This window comes from Prenolepis imparis, unplaced genomic scaffold (genome assembly GCF_030444845.1).
Source record: "Prenolepis imparis isolate NDT839.2.m4 unplaced genomic scaffold, iyPreImpa1.0 SCAF_14, whole genome shotgun sequence".
In the NCBI taxonomy this organism is placed as follows: Eukaryota; Metazoa; Arthropoda; class Insecta; order Hymenoptera; family Formicidae; genus Prenolepis; species Prenolepis imparis.
Window position 1 is genome coordinate 6,778,600 of NW_028141172.1, and position 16,482 is coordinate 6,795,081.

At 26.3% G+C, this 16,482-nt stretch overlaps 3 protein-coding genes and 1 long non-coding RNA gene across 4 annotated transcripts in view; 2 read left to right on the forward strand and 2 right to left on the reverse strand.

Annotated features, from left to right (window-relative positions):
* LOC145945592 (uncharacterized) overlaps positions 1–16,482 on the forward strand; it is a 290,305-nt gene that overhangs the window by 246,775 nt on the left and 27,048 nt on the right. The gene's annotated exons all lie outside the window — the stretch shown is intronic.
* LOC145945657 (juvenile hormone acid O-methyltransferase-like) lies at positions 1,330–3,789 on the reverse strand. Its single transcript, XM_083054731.1, has 6 exons — positions 3,708–3,789; positions 2,812–3,022; positions 2,525–2,696; positions 2,217–2,352; positions 1,703–1,847; positions 1,330–1,576 (listed from the first exon to the last, which is right to left on the reverse strand). The coding sequence occupies exons 2-6, from the start codon at positions 2,996–2,998 to the stop codon at positions 1,356–1,358; spliced, it is 861 nt and encodes a 286-aa protein (XP_082910857.1). The 5' UTR covers positions 2,999–3,022; positions 3,708–3,789; the 3' UTR covers positions 1,330–1,355.
* LOC145945658 (juvenile hormone acid O-methyltransferase-like) lies at positions 4,431–7,744 on the forward strand. Its single transcript, XM_083054732.1, has 6 exons — positions 4,431–4,487; positions 5,781–5,988; positions 6,123–6,294; positions 6,465–6,600; positions 6,960–7,104; positions 7,241–7,744. The coding sequence occupies exons 2-6, from the start codon at positions 5,805–5,807 to the stop codon at positions 7,459–7,461; spliced, it is 858 nt and encodes a 285-aa protein (XP_082910858.1). The 5' UTR covers positions 4,431–4,487; positions 5,781–5,804; the 3' UTR covers positions 7,462–7,744.
* Positions 12,185–15,913, reverse strand: LOC145945655 (juvenile hormone acid O-methyltransferase-like). The gene is made up of 6 exons (XM_083054730.1): positions 15,785–15,913; positions 14,889–15,099; positions 14,602–14,773; positions 14,298–14,433; positions 12,815–12,959; positions 12,185–12,688 (listed from the first exon to the last, which is right to left on the reverse strand). The coding sequence occupies exons 2-6, from the start codon at positions 15,073–15,075 to the stop codon at positions 12,468–12,470; spliced, it is 861 nt and encodes a 286-aa protein (XP_082910856.1). The 5' UTR covers positions 15,076–15,099; positions 15,785–15,913; the 3' UTR covers positions 12,185–12,467.

Consider the following 16,482-nt stretch of genomic DNA (forward strand, 5'->3'; position numbering starts at 1 on the left):
TACACTAGTTATTTAATCATATGTTCAATAGACTCATCGTCCACGTATATATAAACAATATATATAAATATATAAATTATTTGTTGGATTTACAAAAGTAACAATGAGTGACAAAATATCGATTTATATTATTAAAATTAAAGTTTTGTTGTTTGTCTGTTAATATCGCTTTATATCGTGAGAAAGTGCATTCTACCTTAGACGAGACAATGGGTGCATACTTAAAAAGTATCAATTTTTCCGATTTTTAGTGGCACAACAACTGGCTGTTCATTTTCAGAAATGTTAATTAAAATATAAAAGCAATTGTATTTTTTGTTAATATTGTGGCCATTTTATTTCTTATCCGGAATGTGAGGCTGCTCCATATTTTTTTCGTACTTTTGACAAAATATTAAGAGAATCACATAACGAAATTCCAGATTATTCTAATTGTTTTATTGGCGATATAATGGAAGTAAAATTTTAACTATATGCAAATTTTCTTCAAGATTACGATTAAAACATTATTTTGCAATTTTAATCGAAATAGCAACAACAGGATACATTTTGATAAAATCAATTTTATTGTCAAGTAATAAATATTAAGATAAGATATTAAAATATAATATAGAAATGTGAAATATAGAAATCAAAGTATAAAAATATAATCATTTGTTTGATCTAATAATTATGTTTAATTATCATTCAACTATTTATTATGAATTTATTACCAGTTCTGAAAATGAACAGCCAGTTGTTGTGCCACTAAAAATCGGAAAAATGGATTCCTCTAAAGTATGCACCCATTGTTTCGTCTAAGATAGAATGCACTTTCTCACGATATAAAGCGATATTAATATGAGGTACAAACATGTATCATAGATAATTATTAAAGAAAACGCAATAGAAAGTAGTCCATTTTATGAATATATTTACAAATACATTGTTTGTATGCAATAAAAACATACATGGTGTTATTTAAAATTGAACTACGTTGTGTGGAGAGTAAAAATAATATTTATTTTACAAAGTATATATGCAATGGTTATGAAATCTGTCGATCTATATATGTATATAGAAAATATTTCTTTTTTTCGATACGTACATATTAATGTTAAAAAGAAAATTGTGTATTAAATGATTAATACCATATATTATATACATCTTATATAATATATTTTGTACCATATATGAAATAAATATAAAATATATAATCAACGTACTTTGTAATATAAATTTGTTAATATATATTTTTTCAAATTAGTCTATAAAGAAATACAAGTAAATATTATCCAATCGTTTTGTAAGCAGAAGGTAGAAAGAAAAAAATTATAATTATTTTTTCCGTAGATCATGGAGCGATATCTATACAACTATGAAACATTCTTTTGTGCATAAATTATCAGTACAGAATATAGAGCAGGAATATTCGTTTCTTCACTTCCATCACGTAGCTTAGAATTATCTTGACTTTCTCTATATTCTTTAACTTTTATTTCCGTAAACCTACGTGCTAACTCATTCTTGAATTCCTCCCTTAGATTATGCGGCATCTTGTCCAAGAATGTAAAAGTATATTGTGAAGTAACCATGGCTATCGAATTGAACAAAATAAGATTAATTTATTAATTACAAAATAAGAAAAAGTAATATAAAAAGATTATATTAATCGCATAGCCTAGAATTTTATTTCTGCATGCATGTCAAGGAAAATACTTACATATATACTTTTCTGTATTCTCACAATTTTTCATCTCCCGATGACTGCAATGATGAATTTGAAATCCGATATCTTCAAGTATTTCTATTACCTCTTCACGAGGTCGGGTCGAATAATGAAGTGCCCCAACATATTTTTTTTTATCCTGTATAAAGATAATTGACAATCCATAGTTAAAAAATTGCAATAAAAGCAATACACACACACACATAATATTTATACATAAAAGTGATTTCATAGATAATGCCGTTTGTGCTATATATTTTATATCGATATCTTCGCAGACCGATCAGTGAGTAAAACAAAAAAGTCTATCCAAAATTGATACTGTAATTAATAATGTCGAATAATACAAGTTTTTATGTAAAGCAACTGAATCTATTTTAAATGTCACTCATCTATAAGTGTGCACTCGACTAATTTCAAAATATTTCTAAAGATTGAAATTTCACAATTACGCAGAAGTTATGCTACAATACAATTTCACATCATAGTTCAATGTAATAATATTCACCTCCATATACGATGCATATTGCACATCTTGTGCCAAACATTCCAAGGCTTCAAAGATGGCTTTGGCGCGCGTTATACTTAATATCAGCATAGTTTTATCGGGTCGAAGCATACGATAAATATTCTCAAATGTTTGGCTGTTAAACAACAAAAATGTATGTTAATTATTGTAATTTTGAAAATATATATTTATCAGAATTATTTTTCGAAACATATATGTCAAAATATATTAGTAAAATTATATATATGCAAAAGTTCTTTTCTACAAAAAAAAATATTAATTTATTTTTATTCAATAATTTTTCTTACCGAATGTCATGGCACCAATGCAAAGCATGAAATGAGAATATGTGATCGAATTTCGAAATATACTCCTCGGGCAATTTTTTCGTTTGAATATCCAACACTTCGAATTTGAGTCGTTCCTTGTCACCGTATGTTTTGTTTGCGTATTCGATCACATTCTTCATAATATCTGTACCTTTATAATATATATTTTAACATTAATTAATATTAATTGTTATTACATTATTATGTGTATGTTTGTGTGCGCGTGCGAGTGTTATAATCTTTCGTAATTTATTATTTTCTCTTACCAATCATTGTTGCTTTTGGATCAAGTGCCGGAAGAAGAGTATCCTTTGTTATATCTCCGGGTCCACAACCAACATCCATACATTTTCCAGATATATTTTTTAGCTCTTTGGCGAACTCGTTGATTATAAGTGATGCATTGTTTTTGCACATATTATCAAATAAATCGTACTGCGCTGGTTGTACCATGGTTTTATGATAATGTTTAAATAACTAGAATATAAAAAAATATATAAAATATGAAAAGATATATAATAAGATTGAAGGAAATGAACTAATAAGAGCCGATGCGTCGGCATTTTAATACGCAAATATTTTGTTTGTAATTATTCTTTATTTATTCAGAACGTTTCTGTCTTTTCTTTGGATCATCTTCAGCTTATCGTTTAATAATACAAGTGTTCGGTATAATGTATAAAAACAACACTCACTTTTAACTTTTAATACAATAAGCTGAGGATGGTACAAAAAAGTACTAAAATATTCTAAATAAATTAAGAATAATTACACACAAATTGCATAATAAACCATGAGAATTTTGCGTAATTAATTTAAATTAATAAATTTATAATACGTTTTAATTCCGACGCACTAGCTCTTATTAGATCATTTCCTTCAATTCTTTAATATTAATATATAGAATTTATTTTCTCTATCATAATTAGAATATAACAAAAAATTCAATATGATATGGAGTAGAAGGAATATTTTACAATACTTTATTGGTATACAGTTAGAAATAAAATTTTTTTCTAAATAATAGTATTCTCTCACTTAAAAGCAAAGATTGATTAGGATTGTTTGTTGTCATACGAGGAAGAGGATGTATTTGTGAAACTCGAGATAAGTTTAAATAAATGGTCACAAGAATTAGTGGAAAGGAATCGTTACGAGTTACCTGTGTAAACTTGTCTCCGCCGCGATTCGGATGAAAATACTAAAGAACTTGTGAGAATGTGAAAGACATGTCTTAACCCATTTTTATATGATCCTCGAGATAATCAATTCATTTTGCGCCGAGTTTAATATTATTATTACAATTGCAAAAGAACTAGTAATAATTATTACGAGTTATTTGTATAAATTTGCCTACAAAGTAATTGCGACTAAAATAAACATGCACTTTTTTGTAAGAGAGATTATGGAAACGTGAAACATATACTTCTAAACTTATTTGTATACGTATCAAGCAACACTCCTGACAGGAGTGTCCCTACAAAAAAAATATGCTGAGATTGCAATTTCCGCGAATTCGTGATACAATTTTTGTGGTGGGAAGTCGAAGGCGTCGCTTCAGATATCGGCCCGACAAGGGCAATTAATTACGAGCACTGATGTAAATCATATTAGCATTTTATTGTATACTTGTCTTCGCCTTGATACCGCGTTGCTTGATACGTAAACAAATAAGTTTAGAAGTATATGTTTTACGTTTCCGTAATCTCTCTTACAAAAAAGTGCATGTTTATTTTAGTCGCAATTACTTTGTAGGCAAATTTATACAAATAACTCGTAATAATTATTACTAGTTTTTTGGCATAATCATAATATTAAACTCGGCGCAAAATGAATTGATTATCTCGAGTATTATATAGAAATGAGTTAAGAGATGTCTTTCACGTTCTCACAAGTTCTTTATTATTTTCATCCCAATCGCGGCGGAGACAAGTTTACTCAGGTAACTCGTAAAGATTCTTTTCTACTTTTTTTCTACTTCTTTTGACCATTTATTTGAACTTATTATCTCGAGTTTCACATAATTTTAGTTTCATGTAAATTATAATTTTGCATTTTTCGTTTTTTAACATTATTTGAAAGTCAACTAGTAGCTTTTAAATGAGACTGACAAGACTAGTAAATAGATATTTTTAAGCCCTACCACTTTTGTTTGAAAGATTTTTTTCTAAAATGCATAGTTTATGAAATATTCAACCATTTTCAGACTTTCAACACACACTGTATGTGTAATGTAAATTAAGTATATCTAAACATTAAATTCTCTACATCTAGTACTTATTTTTTAATAAATAAATATACAATTGATTTTATTTTGAAGATACATTAAAACTTAAAAAACACTCATATATGACTGTTCCAATAATATAATCGATAATAAAACTTGATTTTCATAACATTTCCCGGACAGGTTAAACAAATAATTCATAGCTTCAGTTTCTATAAAATTCTAAAAACAGTTTCCAATAAATAGATTAAGTTCCTCGAAGGACCCAAAAATGACTTATTTTTAATATCCTTTATTGATTGAATAATCACTAACCAAACGTGTAAAAATACCACTGACATTTCGACTGTTAATTAATTCAAGTTATGAATCTACCTTTCCCTCCTTTCTCAAATACATCCTCTTCCTCGTATGACAACAAACAATCTTAATCAATCTTTGCTTTTAAGTGAGAGAATACTATTATTTAGAAAAAAATTTTATTTGTAACTAAATATACCGATAAAGTATTGTAAAATATTCTTTTTATTCCCCATATCATATTGAATGTTTTGTTATATTCTAATTATGATAGAGAAAAAAGACTAAATATATTAATATTAAAGAATTGAAGAAAATGAGCTAATAAAAGCTAGTGTGTCGGAATTAAAACGTAAATTTATTGATTTCAATTAATTACGAAAAACTCTTATGGTTTATTACGCAATTTGTGTGTAATTATTCTTAATTTATTTAGAATATTTTAGTACTTTTTTGTACCATCCTCAGCTTATTGTATTAAAAGTTAAAAGTGAGTGTTGTTTTTATACATTATACCGAACACTTGTATTATTAAACGATAAGCTGAAGATGATCCAAAGAAAAGACAGAAACGTTCTGAATAAATAAAGAATAATTACAAACAAAATATTTGCGTATTAAAATGCCGACGCATCGGCTCTTATTAGTTCATTTCCTTCAATCTTATTATATATCTTTTCATATTTTATACATTTTTTTAAATTCTAGTTATTTACACATTATCATAAAATCATGATACAACCAGCGCAATACGATTCATTTGATAATAATAAAAATATTACAACACTTCTAACGAACGAGTTTGCCAAAGAGCTAAAAAATATATCCGGAAAATGTATGGATGTTGGTTGTGGACCCGGGGATATAACAAAGAATATTCTTCTTCCGGCGCTTGATCCAAAAGCAACAATGATTGGTAAAAAAAAAAAAAATTATAAAAAAATAATAAATCAGATTATTATAAAATCTCGCGCGCACGCGCACAAACACAAACACATAATAATGTAATAACAATTAATATTAATTAATGTTAAAATATATATTATAAAGGTACAGATATTATGAAGAATGTGATCGAATACGCAAACAAAACATACGGTGACAAGGAACGACTCAAATTCGAAGTGTTGGATATTCAAACGAAAAAATTGCCCGAGGAGTATATTTCGAAATTCGATCACATATTCTCATTTTATGCTTTGCAATGGTGCCATGACATTCGGTAAGTAAAATTATTAAATAAACGTAAATTAACATTTTTTTTTGTAGAAAAGAACTTTTGCATATAATTTTACTAATATATTTTTACATAACTATATTTCAAAAATTAATTCTAATAGATATATATTTTCAAAATTACAATAATTAACATTCATCTTCATTGTTTAACAGCCAAACGTTTGAGAATATTCATCGTATGCTTCAACCTGGTAAAACTATGCTGATATTAAGTATAGCACGTAGCACAGCTATCTTTGAGGCCTTAGAAATTTTGGCGCAAGATATGCGATATGCATCGTATATGGGGGTGAATATTATTACATTGAAATATGATGTAAAATTATATTGTAGCATAATTTCTGTTTGTAAAAATATCTTTAGCAATATTTTAAAATCCGCCGAGTGTACATACACTTATAAATGACTGACATATAAAATAGATTTAGTTGCTTTACATTCTTGTATTATTTAACATTTAATTTTGGATACACTTTTTTGTTTTACTTACTGATACGGGTCTGCGAAGATATCAATATCAAATATATAACAGACGGCATTATTTATAAAATCACTTTCTTTATATATAAATATTTAAATATTACATGTGTGTGTGTATTGCTTCTATTGCAATGTTTTAACTGTAGACTGTCAATTATCTTTATACAGGACAAAAAAAAGTATGTTGGAGCATTTCATTATTCGGCCCGACCTCGCGAAGAGCTAATAGAAATACTTGAAGATATCGGATTTCAAGTTCATCATTGCAGTAATCGGGAGATGAACACTTATGAGAATACAGAAAAGTTTCTACGTAAGTATTTTCCTTGACATGCATGCAAAAATTAAATTCCAGAATATGTGATTAATATAATTTTTTAAATATTATTTCTTCTTATTTATTTGATTTGTAATTGTAAATTTATCATATTTTTTTAAATTCTCAATAGCCATACTTACTTCACAATATACTTTTACATTTTTGGACAATATGTCGTATAATCTAAGAGAGGAGTTCATGAATGAGTTTGCACGTAGATATACGGAAATAAAAGTTAAAGAATACAGAGATAGTCAAGGTAATTCTAAGCTGCATAATGGAAAAGAAGAGACGGATATTCTTACTTTATATTCTGTACTAATAGTTTATGCACAAAAAAATGTTTCTTAGTTGTACAGATATCTCTCCATGATCTACGGCAAAAATGAGTATAATTTTTTTCTTTCCTATTTCTTTTTTTAACCCCCTTTTTACAAAACGATTGTATTGATAATATTTACTTGTATTTCTCCCTTTATAGACTAATCTAAAATAATAATATTAACAAATTTATTTTACAAGTATATTGAAGTATGTATTGAAGTAAGTATATTGTGTGTGTGAACTAAATATTTTATATTTTATTTATATTACATAAGGTACAAAATATATTATATAGGATATATAATATAGTAAAAAATACTTAATACAGTTTTTTTTTTTTAATTGATGGAACGTATCGAAAATAAAAGAAAAAATATTTTTTATAGATTGACAGATTCCATAAACAATGTATATACTTTATAAATTTGTAAATATTATTTTTACTCTCTAACATGGTTACAATTCTAAATAACACCATGTATGTTTTTATTGCATATAAACAATGTATATTGTTTTGACCATTTTCTATTGTGTTTTTATATTTAATAATTATCTATGATATATGTTTGTACTTGATCTTAGAACTGATAATAAATTCATAATAAATAGTAATTGAATGATATTTAAACATAATTATTAGAACAAATAAATGATTATATTTTTATACTTTGACTTCTATATTCTATTTCTATATCATATGTCAATATCTCATTTAATATTTATTACTTAAAAATAAAATTGATTATCCAAGTGAATCCTGTTGATGCCATTTCGATTAAAATTGCAAAATAATATTTTAACCGTAATCTTGAAGAAAATTTGCATATAGTTAAAAACAATTTTACTTCCATTATATCGGCAAGAAAACAATTAGAAAAATCTGGAATTTCTTCATGTAATTCTCTGAATATAACATTTAGTCAGAAGTACGAGAAAGTGAGCAGCCTCACCCCCATGGAAAAATATATATGTAAAAATATATGTAGAAATATATGTAATATATTATATATATTTTGAATTATATGTATAATATAAATACATATTTGCATAATATAATTTATATATATATTTAAAAAATATATGTAAGTAAAAATATAGTTTTATTATATTGAATTTGAAGATAATCTATTACAAATAAATATTATATGCATATATATATATATATGCTATATATTTTGAATAATAATTTGTATATATTATTATAATTGGATTTTTCCATATATGTGTGATATCACTTAAACTGTATAAAGAAATATATATATGTGTGTGTAATATATGTGTATATATTTCTATCATATATATATATATATATATATATATATATATATATCACATATAATCTTTATATAGTTATACATATATTAATATAGGATTCTTGCATATATGTATGGTATATATTAACTTTATAAATAGAATTATATTTCCATTATATATATATATTATATTTATATTATGTATATATTTTTGCATATATTACAAATATATATATTCTTTACTTATATTTGTTATATAACCCTAAACGGCAAACAATGATTAAATTTTGTATATGCAAACTTATATTTCATATATATTATAAATATATTTTTACATATATATATAAATATATTTTTGTATATGTATAAATATCTTTTTACATATATACATAAATATATACTATTTATATTTTTTAATAACAAAAAATTATATAATTTTGTATATGCAGACTTATATTTCATATATACTTTTGCATATATTATAAATATATTATAAGCGGCAAAAAATGATTTAATTTCTTATATATTTTATATATGTATTAATATATATTTATATATGTATAAAATATATTTTAGAATATATTTTTGAATATATATATTTCCATGGGAGCACATTCTGGATAAAATAAGAAATTAAAATAGCTACAATATTAACAAAAATAATGGCTTGCAAATTTTAATTAACATTTCTGAAAATAAACAGCCAGTTGATGTGTCACTATGAAATTACAACAATTTTGGTACTTCTAAAGTACGCATCCATTGTCTTGTTTAAGGTAGAATGCACTTTTTCACGATATAAAATGATATTAACTGACAGATGACAAAATTTAAAATTTAATAATTTAAGTTGATATTTTGTCACTCTCTCATTGATACAAATCTAACAAATAATTTATATATTTATATGTATTGTTTATATATACATACGTCTGTGGACGGTACTGCTTCTCACGTTCGGCCGCTAACATGCATGCTTGGAGCGAGGAAAACTGCACCGCGATCCGATTTTTGATTGTTGATACTACTGAACATAATTAAGAAACTAGTGTATAAGTAAAGTTTCTTCAATAACGTGTATAGAGCGATCTAATTTTGGTTGTATATAAGTATAATAAATTACAACAAAATCTTCACAGAAAAAAAAATACGCCAAGTATATAAAAAAATTCGGTATTTTATAGCTAATATGGTTTTGTAAAAATTTTTCTAAAATTGAAAATAAAATTTAAAAATATATTATTTAAAAATGCAGCTCAAAAATAAATATAAAACAAAGCTCAGCCAAGTATAAATGTATTAACTTATTATCTGATATAAAATTTGTCAAAAGAATATTACTTTTATATTTTTCAGAATGATTATCTGCATAATTAAAACGGTTTAGACCTGCATTGAAAGAATTAAAGTGACAAAAACTTGGGCGTGCCCGGTTCGGAGCAATAAAATGATATAAGTTTTCTAATAAGATTGCTTGAAAACTAATTTATAAAATTAATTTGTAGAGTAACAAGGAAGATTTTTTGTGTTTAAAAATGTTTCATATTAAATGATGTTGTTTTTTTAAATTCTTTTTTTCTCTTATGTTTTTATATTTCAAACTTTATTTGATAGGACTGTTTTTTTAAAATAATTCTTAAATAAAACATAATTTTTAAATAAAATATATTCTTAAAATAAATATTAGAATTTTAATTAATTTGTTGATATTTTACATTTTTTTGCTGCGTTATGCTAAGATCATGTATTTTTAATTAATTTTATTCAAGTTATATATATATATATATATATACTACACAATTATTATATTATTATAAAATCCTAATAAAAATAACAAGTAAGGCTCTGTGTACAATAGAGAAATAAATATTAAATATTAAAAATAGGTATTATTTTAAAATAATAAAATCAAAAAACTCTGATAAAAAAATACAAATTCAGGTATAAAAGACTAATAATGGCTAATAAACTAGTAAGAGCCCTTTATACTCGTATTTGTATTTGTATATCAAATCTTTTTCGATTTCATTTTATTATTTTAAAATAATTCCTATTCCTATTTAATATTTAATATTTATTTTTCTAATGTGCGCAGGGCCTAATCGAAGAGAAAATTTATTCGATTAATAATTAATCAGTTTCAGCGATTAATTGATTAACCGCAACCATATTAACCGATAAATCGTTTAGTCGAATATTAAATAAGATCGCTCTATACATGTTATTGAAAAAATTTTATTTATACACTAGTTCCTTAATTATGTTCAGTAGTATCAACAATCACAGATCAGATCGCAGTGCAGTTTACTTCGCTCCAAGCACGTATGTTACAATTACAATTTTGATAAATTGATATATTTTTGATTCTGTATGTTATCAAGGAATAGAGAAAAGAAAGAAGCGACGTCAGAGCTAACATAAATAACCACTCCACATTAATTATAAATTCGTATTATTTTTTATATAATCAAAGATTGAGACAAATATTTAATTCTAATATTTTTCAGAATGACGCAGCTTAATTCGTAGAACGTAATAATTTTACTCTATGTATACATAATTTTCACTGCTTTAAACCCCTTCCACAAAGTCCGATAACTTTGGAAGAAGTAGAAGTAAAAGAACAAATTGATAATATACTGCAGAGGAAATACAAAACGAAGAAGTTCAATTAGAAGACGAAAAAACTTTTGATTTTTACATATGAAATTCCAGAAGCGGAAAGAGTTGATCTATTAACACAGATGATGATAATGTATATCTTCCGGAGAAAGTTATTTGTAGTTCTATTGATAAAGCCAAATCAGATGATTATAAAAAATAAGCACAATGTGAACGATTTTATTTTAGGCGTAAGAAGAGGCAGAAAATATATTCGTGAACATTGCTTAATGATTTATTTCGACGCACTGTTTGATTCTGTTTTGTGCACACGGCACTTCGGACATCTTTTTCTTTATGTACTTCCACCGAATATTATGTTGTATATTAACAGATCAGCGCAACTGAAGAAAAATAATGCAACAGCGTGGCTCCTATATCACGACGTTGTCATCTCATTTTCCCAAAAATTGAATCATGGAAACAATATTAATATATATGGATGGATTTGGCATTCGATGCTCTTCAATTTTTTTTTAACCAAGCCAGTTGTTGTGCCACTAAAAATCGGAAAAATTGATTCCTCTAAAGTATGCACCCATTGTTTCGTCTAAGGTAGAATGCACTTTCTCACGATATAAAGCGATATTAAAATGAGGGACAAACATGTATCACAGATAATTATTAAAACGCAATAGAAATTAGTCCATATTATGAATATATTTACAAATACATTGTTTGTATGCAATAAAAACATACATGGTGTTATTTAAAATTGAACTACGTTGTGTGGAGAGTAAAAATAATATTTATTTTACAAAGTATATATACAATGGTTATGAAATCTGTCGATCTATATATGTATATAGAAAATATTTCTTTTTTTCGATACGTACATATTAATTTTAAAAAGAAAATTGTGTATTAAATGATTAATACCATATATTATATACATCTTATATAATATATTTTGTACCATATATAAAATAAATATAAAATATATAATCAACGTACTTCGTAATATAAATTTGATAATATATATTTTTTTAAATTATTCTATAAAGAAATACAAGTAAATATTATCCAATCGTTTTGTAAGCAAAAGGTAGAAAGAAAAAAATAGGAAAGAAAAAAATTATAATTATTTTTACCGTAGATCATGGAGAAATATCTATACAATTATGAAATATTCTTTTGTGCATAAATTATCAGTACAGAATATAGAGCAGGAATATCCGTTTCTTCACTTCCATCACGTAGCTTAGAATTATCTTGACTTTCTCTATATTCTTTAACTTTTATTTCCGTAAACCTACGTGCTAACTCATTCTTGAATTCCTCCCTTAGATTATGCGGCATCTTGTCCAAGAATGTAAAAGTATATTGTGAAGTAACCATGGCTACCGAAGTAAACAAAATATGATTAATTTATTAATTACAAAATAAGAAAAAGTAATATAAAAAAATGATATTAATCACATAGCCTAGAATTTTATTTCTGCACGTATGACAAGGAAAATACTTACATATAAACTTTTCTGTATTCACACAATTTTTCATCTCCCGAAGACTGCAATGATGAATTTGAAATCCGATATCTTCAAGTATTTCTATTACCTCTTCACGAGGTCGGGCCGAATAATGAAGTGCCCCAACATATTTTTTTTTGTCCTGTATAAAGATAATTGACAATCCATAGTTAAAAAATTGCAATAAAAGTAATACACACACACACATAATATTTATATATAAAAAAAAGTGATTTCATAGATAATGCCGTTTGTGCTATATATTTGATATCGATGTCTTCGCAGACCGATCAGTGTAAAACAAAAAAGTGTATCCAAAGGAGGAGGGTCAATAAGGGCGTTTTTGTGCCCCCTCTGGATTTTCATAAAACAATTTTTTTTGTCTTGTATGATCATTAGGAATGTCAAAAATAATCATTAGGTGAGAAAAAAATTCGATCCATATAGCCAAAATTAATCATTAGTTTAGGTGTACCACTATGGTATCTAAGCCCTTTTTATGACTAATAAGTAAACTAATGAAATATTTTCGGTCATTATACTGCTTTGCCATAATATTTATGTCATTTTAGACTACAATATGCATTGCCTCAAGATGAAGGTGAATACAATTCATAGTGAAAAAATTTTTGATTACTCCTGACATGGGGTGTTCATAACAAATAAATGATCACTATTAGTTGTCTACAGACTGAAGCCTCTACACCGCGTCAAGGTTGTGATCATTGTAGAGGTTTTAATTTTTTTATCTTTTTATTTTATTATTTTTTATCGAGACTTTTAACTTTTTAGAACTCAGATCACTTGAATCACTTATTCTTTTTGACATGATTACAATTGAACTTCAATTATTGAAATATTGATTAAACAAAGTAATAATATAAGATCCTGGTAGAGGTTAACAATAATATGGATAAAAGACAACGAATTATGTCGTGTGTGAAGTTGCTGCATTCGACTCATGCGACAACTTCACGCATGATGTTTACCATGAGCTATATTCACCTTCATCTTGAGGCAATGCATATTGTAGTCTAAAATGACATAAAAATTATGGCAAAGCATTATAATGACCGAAAATATTTCATTAGTTTACTTATTAGTCATAAAAAGGGCTTAGATACCATAGTGGTACACCTAAACTAATAATTAATTTTGGCTTTATGGATCGAATTTTTTTCTCACCTAATGATTATTTTTGACATTCCTAATGATCATACAAGACAAAAAAAATTGTTTTATGAAAATCCAGAGGGGGCACAAAAACGCCCTTATTGACCCTCCTCCCTTGATACTGTAATTAATAATGTCGAATAATACAAGTTTTTATGTAAAGAACTGAATCTATTTTAAATGTCACTCATCTATAAGTGTGCACTCGACTAATTTCAAAATATTTCTAAAGATTGAAATTTCACAATTACACAGAAGTTATGCTACAATACAATTTCACATCATAGTTCAATGTAATAATATTCACCTCCATATACGATGCATATTGCACATCTTGTGCCAAACATTCCAAGGCTTCAAAGATGGCTTTGGCGCGCGTTATACTTAATATCAGCATAGTTTTATCGGGTCGAAGCATACGATAAATATTCTCAAATGTTTGGCTGTTAAACAACAAAAATGTATGTTAATTATTGTAATTTTGAAAATATATATTTATTAGAATTATTTTTCGAAACATATATGTCAAAATATATTAGTAAAATTATATGCAAAAGTTCTTTTCTACAAAAAAAAATATTAATTTATTTTTATTCAATAATTTTTCTTACCGAATGTCATGGCACCAATGCAAAGCATGAAATGAGAATATGTGATCGAATTTCGAAATATACTCCTCGGGCAATTTTTTCGTTTGAATATCCAACACTTCGAATTTGAGTCGTTCCTTGTCACCGTATGTTTTGTTTGCGTATTCGATCACATTCTTCATAATATCTGTACCTTTATAATATATATTTTAACATTAATTAATATTAATTGTTATTACATTATTATGTGTATGTTTGTGTGCGCGTGCGAGTGTTATAATCTTTCGTAATTTATTATTTTCTCTTACCAATCATTGTTGCTTTTGGATCAAGTGCCGGAAGAAGAGTATCCTTTGTTATATCTCCGGGTCCACAACCAACATCCATACATTTTCCAGATATATTTTTTAGCTCTTTGGCGAACTCGTTGATTATAAGTGATGCATTGTTTTTACACATATTATCAAATAAATCGTACTGCGCTGGTTGTACCATGGTTTTATGATAATGTTTAAATAACTAGAATATAAAAAAATATATAAAATATGAAAAGATATATAATAAGATTGAAGGAAATGAACTAATAAGAGCCGATGCGTCGGCATTTTAATACGCAAATATTTTGTTTGTAATTATTCTTTATTTATTCAGAACGTTTCTGTCTTTTCTTTGGATCATCTTCAGCTTATCGTTTAATAATACAAGTGTTCGGTATAATGTATAAAAACAACACTCACTTTTAACTTTTAATACAATAAGCTGAGGATGGTACAAAAAAGTACTAAAATATTCTAAATAAATTAAGAATAATTACACACAAATTGCATAATAAACCATGAGAATTTTGCGTAATTAATTTAAATTAATAAATTTATAATACGTTTTAATTCCGACGCACTAGCTCTTATTAGATCATTTCCTTCAATTCTTTAATATTAATATATAGAATTTATTTTCTCTATCATAATTAGAATATAACAAAAAATTCAATATGATATGGAGTAAAAAGAATATTTTACAATACTTTATCGGTATACAGTTAGAAATAAAATTTTTTTCTAAATAATAGTATTCTCTCACTTAAAAGCAAAGATTGATTAGGATTGTTTGTTGTCATACGAGGAAGAGGATGTATTTGTGAAACTCGAGATAAGTTTAAATAAATGGTCACAAGAATTAGTGGAAAGGAATCGTTACGAGTTACCTGTGTAAACTTGTCTCCACCGCGATTCGGATGAAAATACTAAAGAACTTGTGAGAATGTGAAAGACATGTCTTAACCCATTTTTATATGATCCTCGAGATAATCAATTCATTTTGCGCCGAGTTTAATATTATTATTACAATTGCAAAAGAACTAGTAATAATTATTACGAGTTATTTGTATAAATTTGCCTACAAAGTAATTGCGACTAAAATAAACATGCACTTTTTTGTAAGAGAGATTATGGAAACGTGAAACATATACTTCTAAACTTATATTTATACGTATCAAGCAACACTCCTGACAGGAGTGTCCCTACAAAAAAAATATGCTAAGATTGCAATTTCCGCGAATTCGTGATACAATTATTGTGGTGGGGGGTCGAAGGCGTCGCTTCAGATATCGGCCCGACAAGGGCAACTAATTACGAGCACTGATGTAAATCATATTAGCATTTTATTGTATACTTGGCTTCGCCTTGATACCGCGTTGCTTGATACGTAAACAAATAAGTTTAGAAGTATATGTGCATACGTTTCCATAATCTCTCTTACAAAAAAGTGCATGTTTATTTTAGTCGCAATTACTTTGTAGGCAAATTTATACAAATAACTCGTAATAATTATTACTAGTTTTTTTGCATAATCATAATATTAAACTCGGCGCAAAATGAATTGATTATCTCGAGTATTATATAG

What these genes read in the sequence shown, in the direction of transcription:
- LOC145945655 (XM_083054730.1), bottom strand. Translation starts at nt 15,075, where the DNA reads ATGGTACAACCAGCGCAGTACGATTTATTTGATAATATGTGTAAAAAC. An exon ending in TCCAAAAGCAACAATGATTG is followed by an intron (nt 14,774 to 14,888) that starts GTAAGAGAAAAT and finishes TATATTATAAAG; the next exon opens with GTACAGATATTATGAAGAAT. An exon ending in CATTGGTGCCATGACATTCG is followed by an intron (nt 14,434 to 14,601) that starts GTAAGAAAAATT and finishes GTTGTTTAACAG; the next exon opens with CCAAACATTTGAGAATATTT.
- LOC145945657 (XM_083054731.1), bottom strand. Translation starts at nt 2,998, where the DNA reads ATGGTACAACCAGCGCAGTACGATTTATTTGATAATATGTGCAAAAAC. An exon ending in TCCAAAAGCAACAATGATTG is followed by an intron (nt 2,697 to 2,811) that starts GTAAGAGAAAAT and finishes TATATTATAAAG; the next exon opens with GTACAGATATTATGAAGAAT. An exon ending in CATTGGTGCCATGACATTCG is followed by an intron (nt 2,353 to 2,524) that starts GTAAGAAAAATT and finishes GTTGTTTAACAG; the next exon opens with CCAAACATTTGAGAATATTT.
- LOC145945658 (XM_083054732.1), top strand. Translation starts at nt 5,805, where the DNA reads ATGATACAACCAGCGCAATACGATTCATTTGATAATAATAAAAATATT. An exon ending in CAATGGTGCCATGACATTCG is followed by an intron (nt 6,295 to 6,464) that starts GTAAGTAAAATT and finishes ATTGTTTAACAG; the next exon opens with CCAAACGTTTGAGAATATTC. An exon ending in GATATGCATCGTATATGGGG is followed by an intron (nt 6,601 to 6,959) that starts GTGAATATTATT and finishes ATCTTTATACAG; the next exon opens with GACAAAAAAAAGTATGTTGG.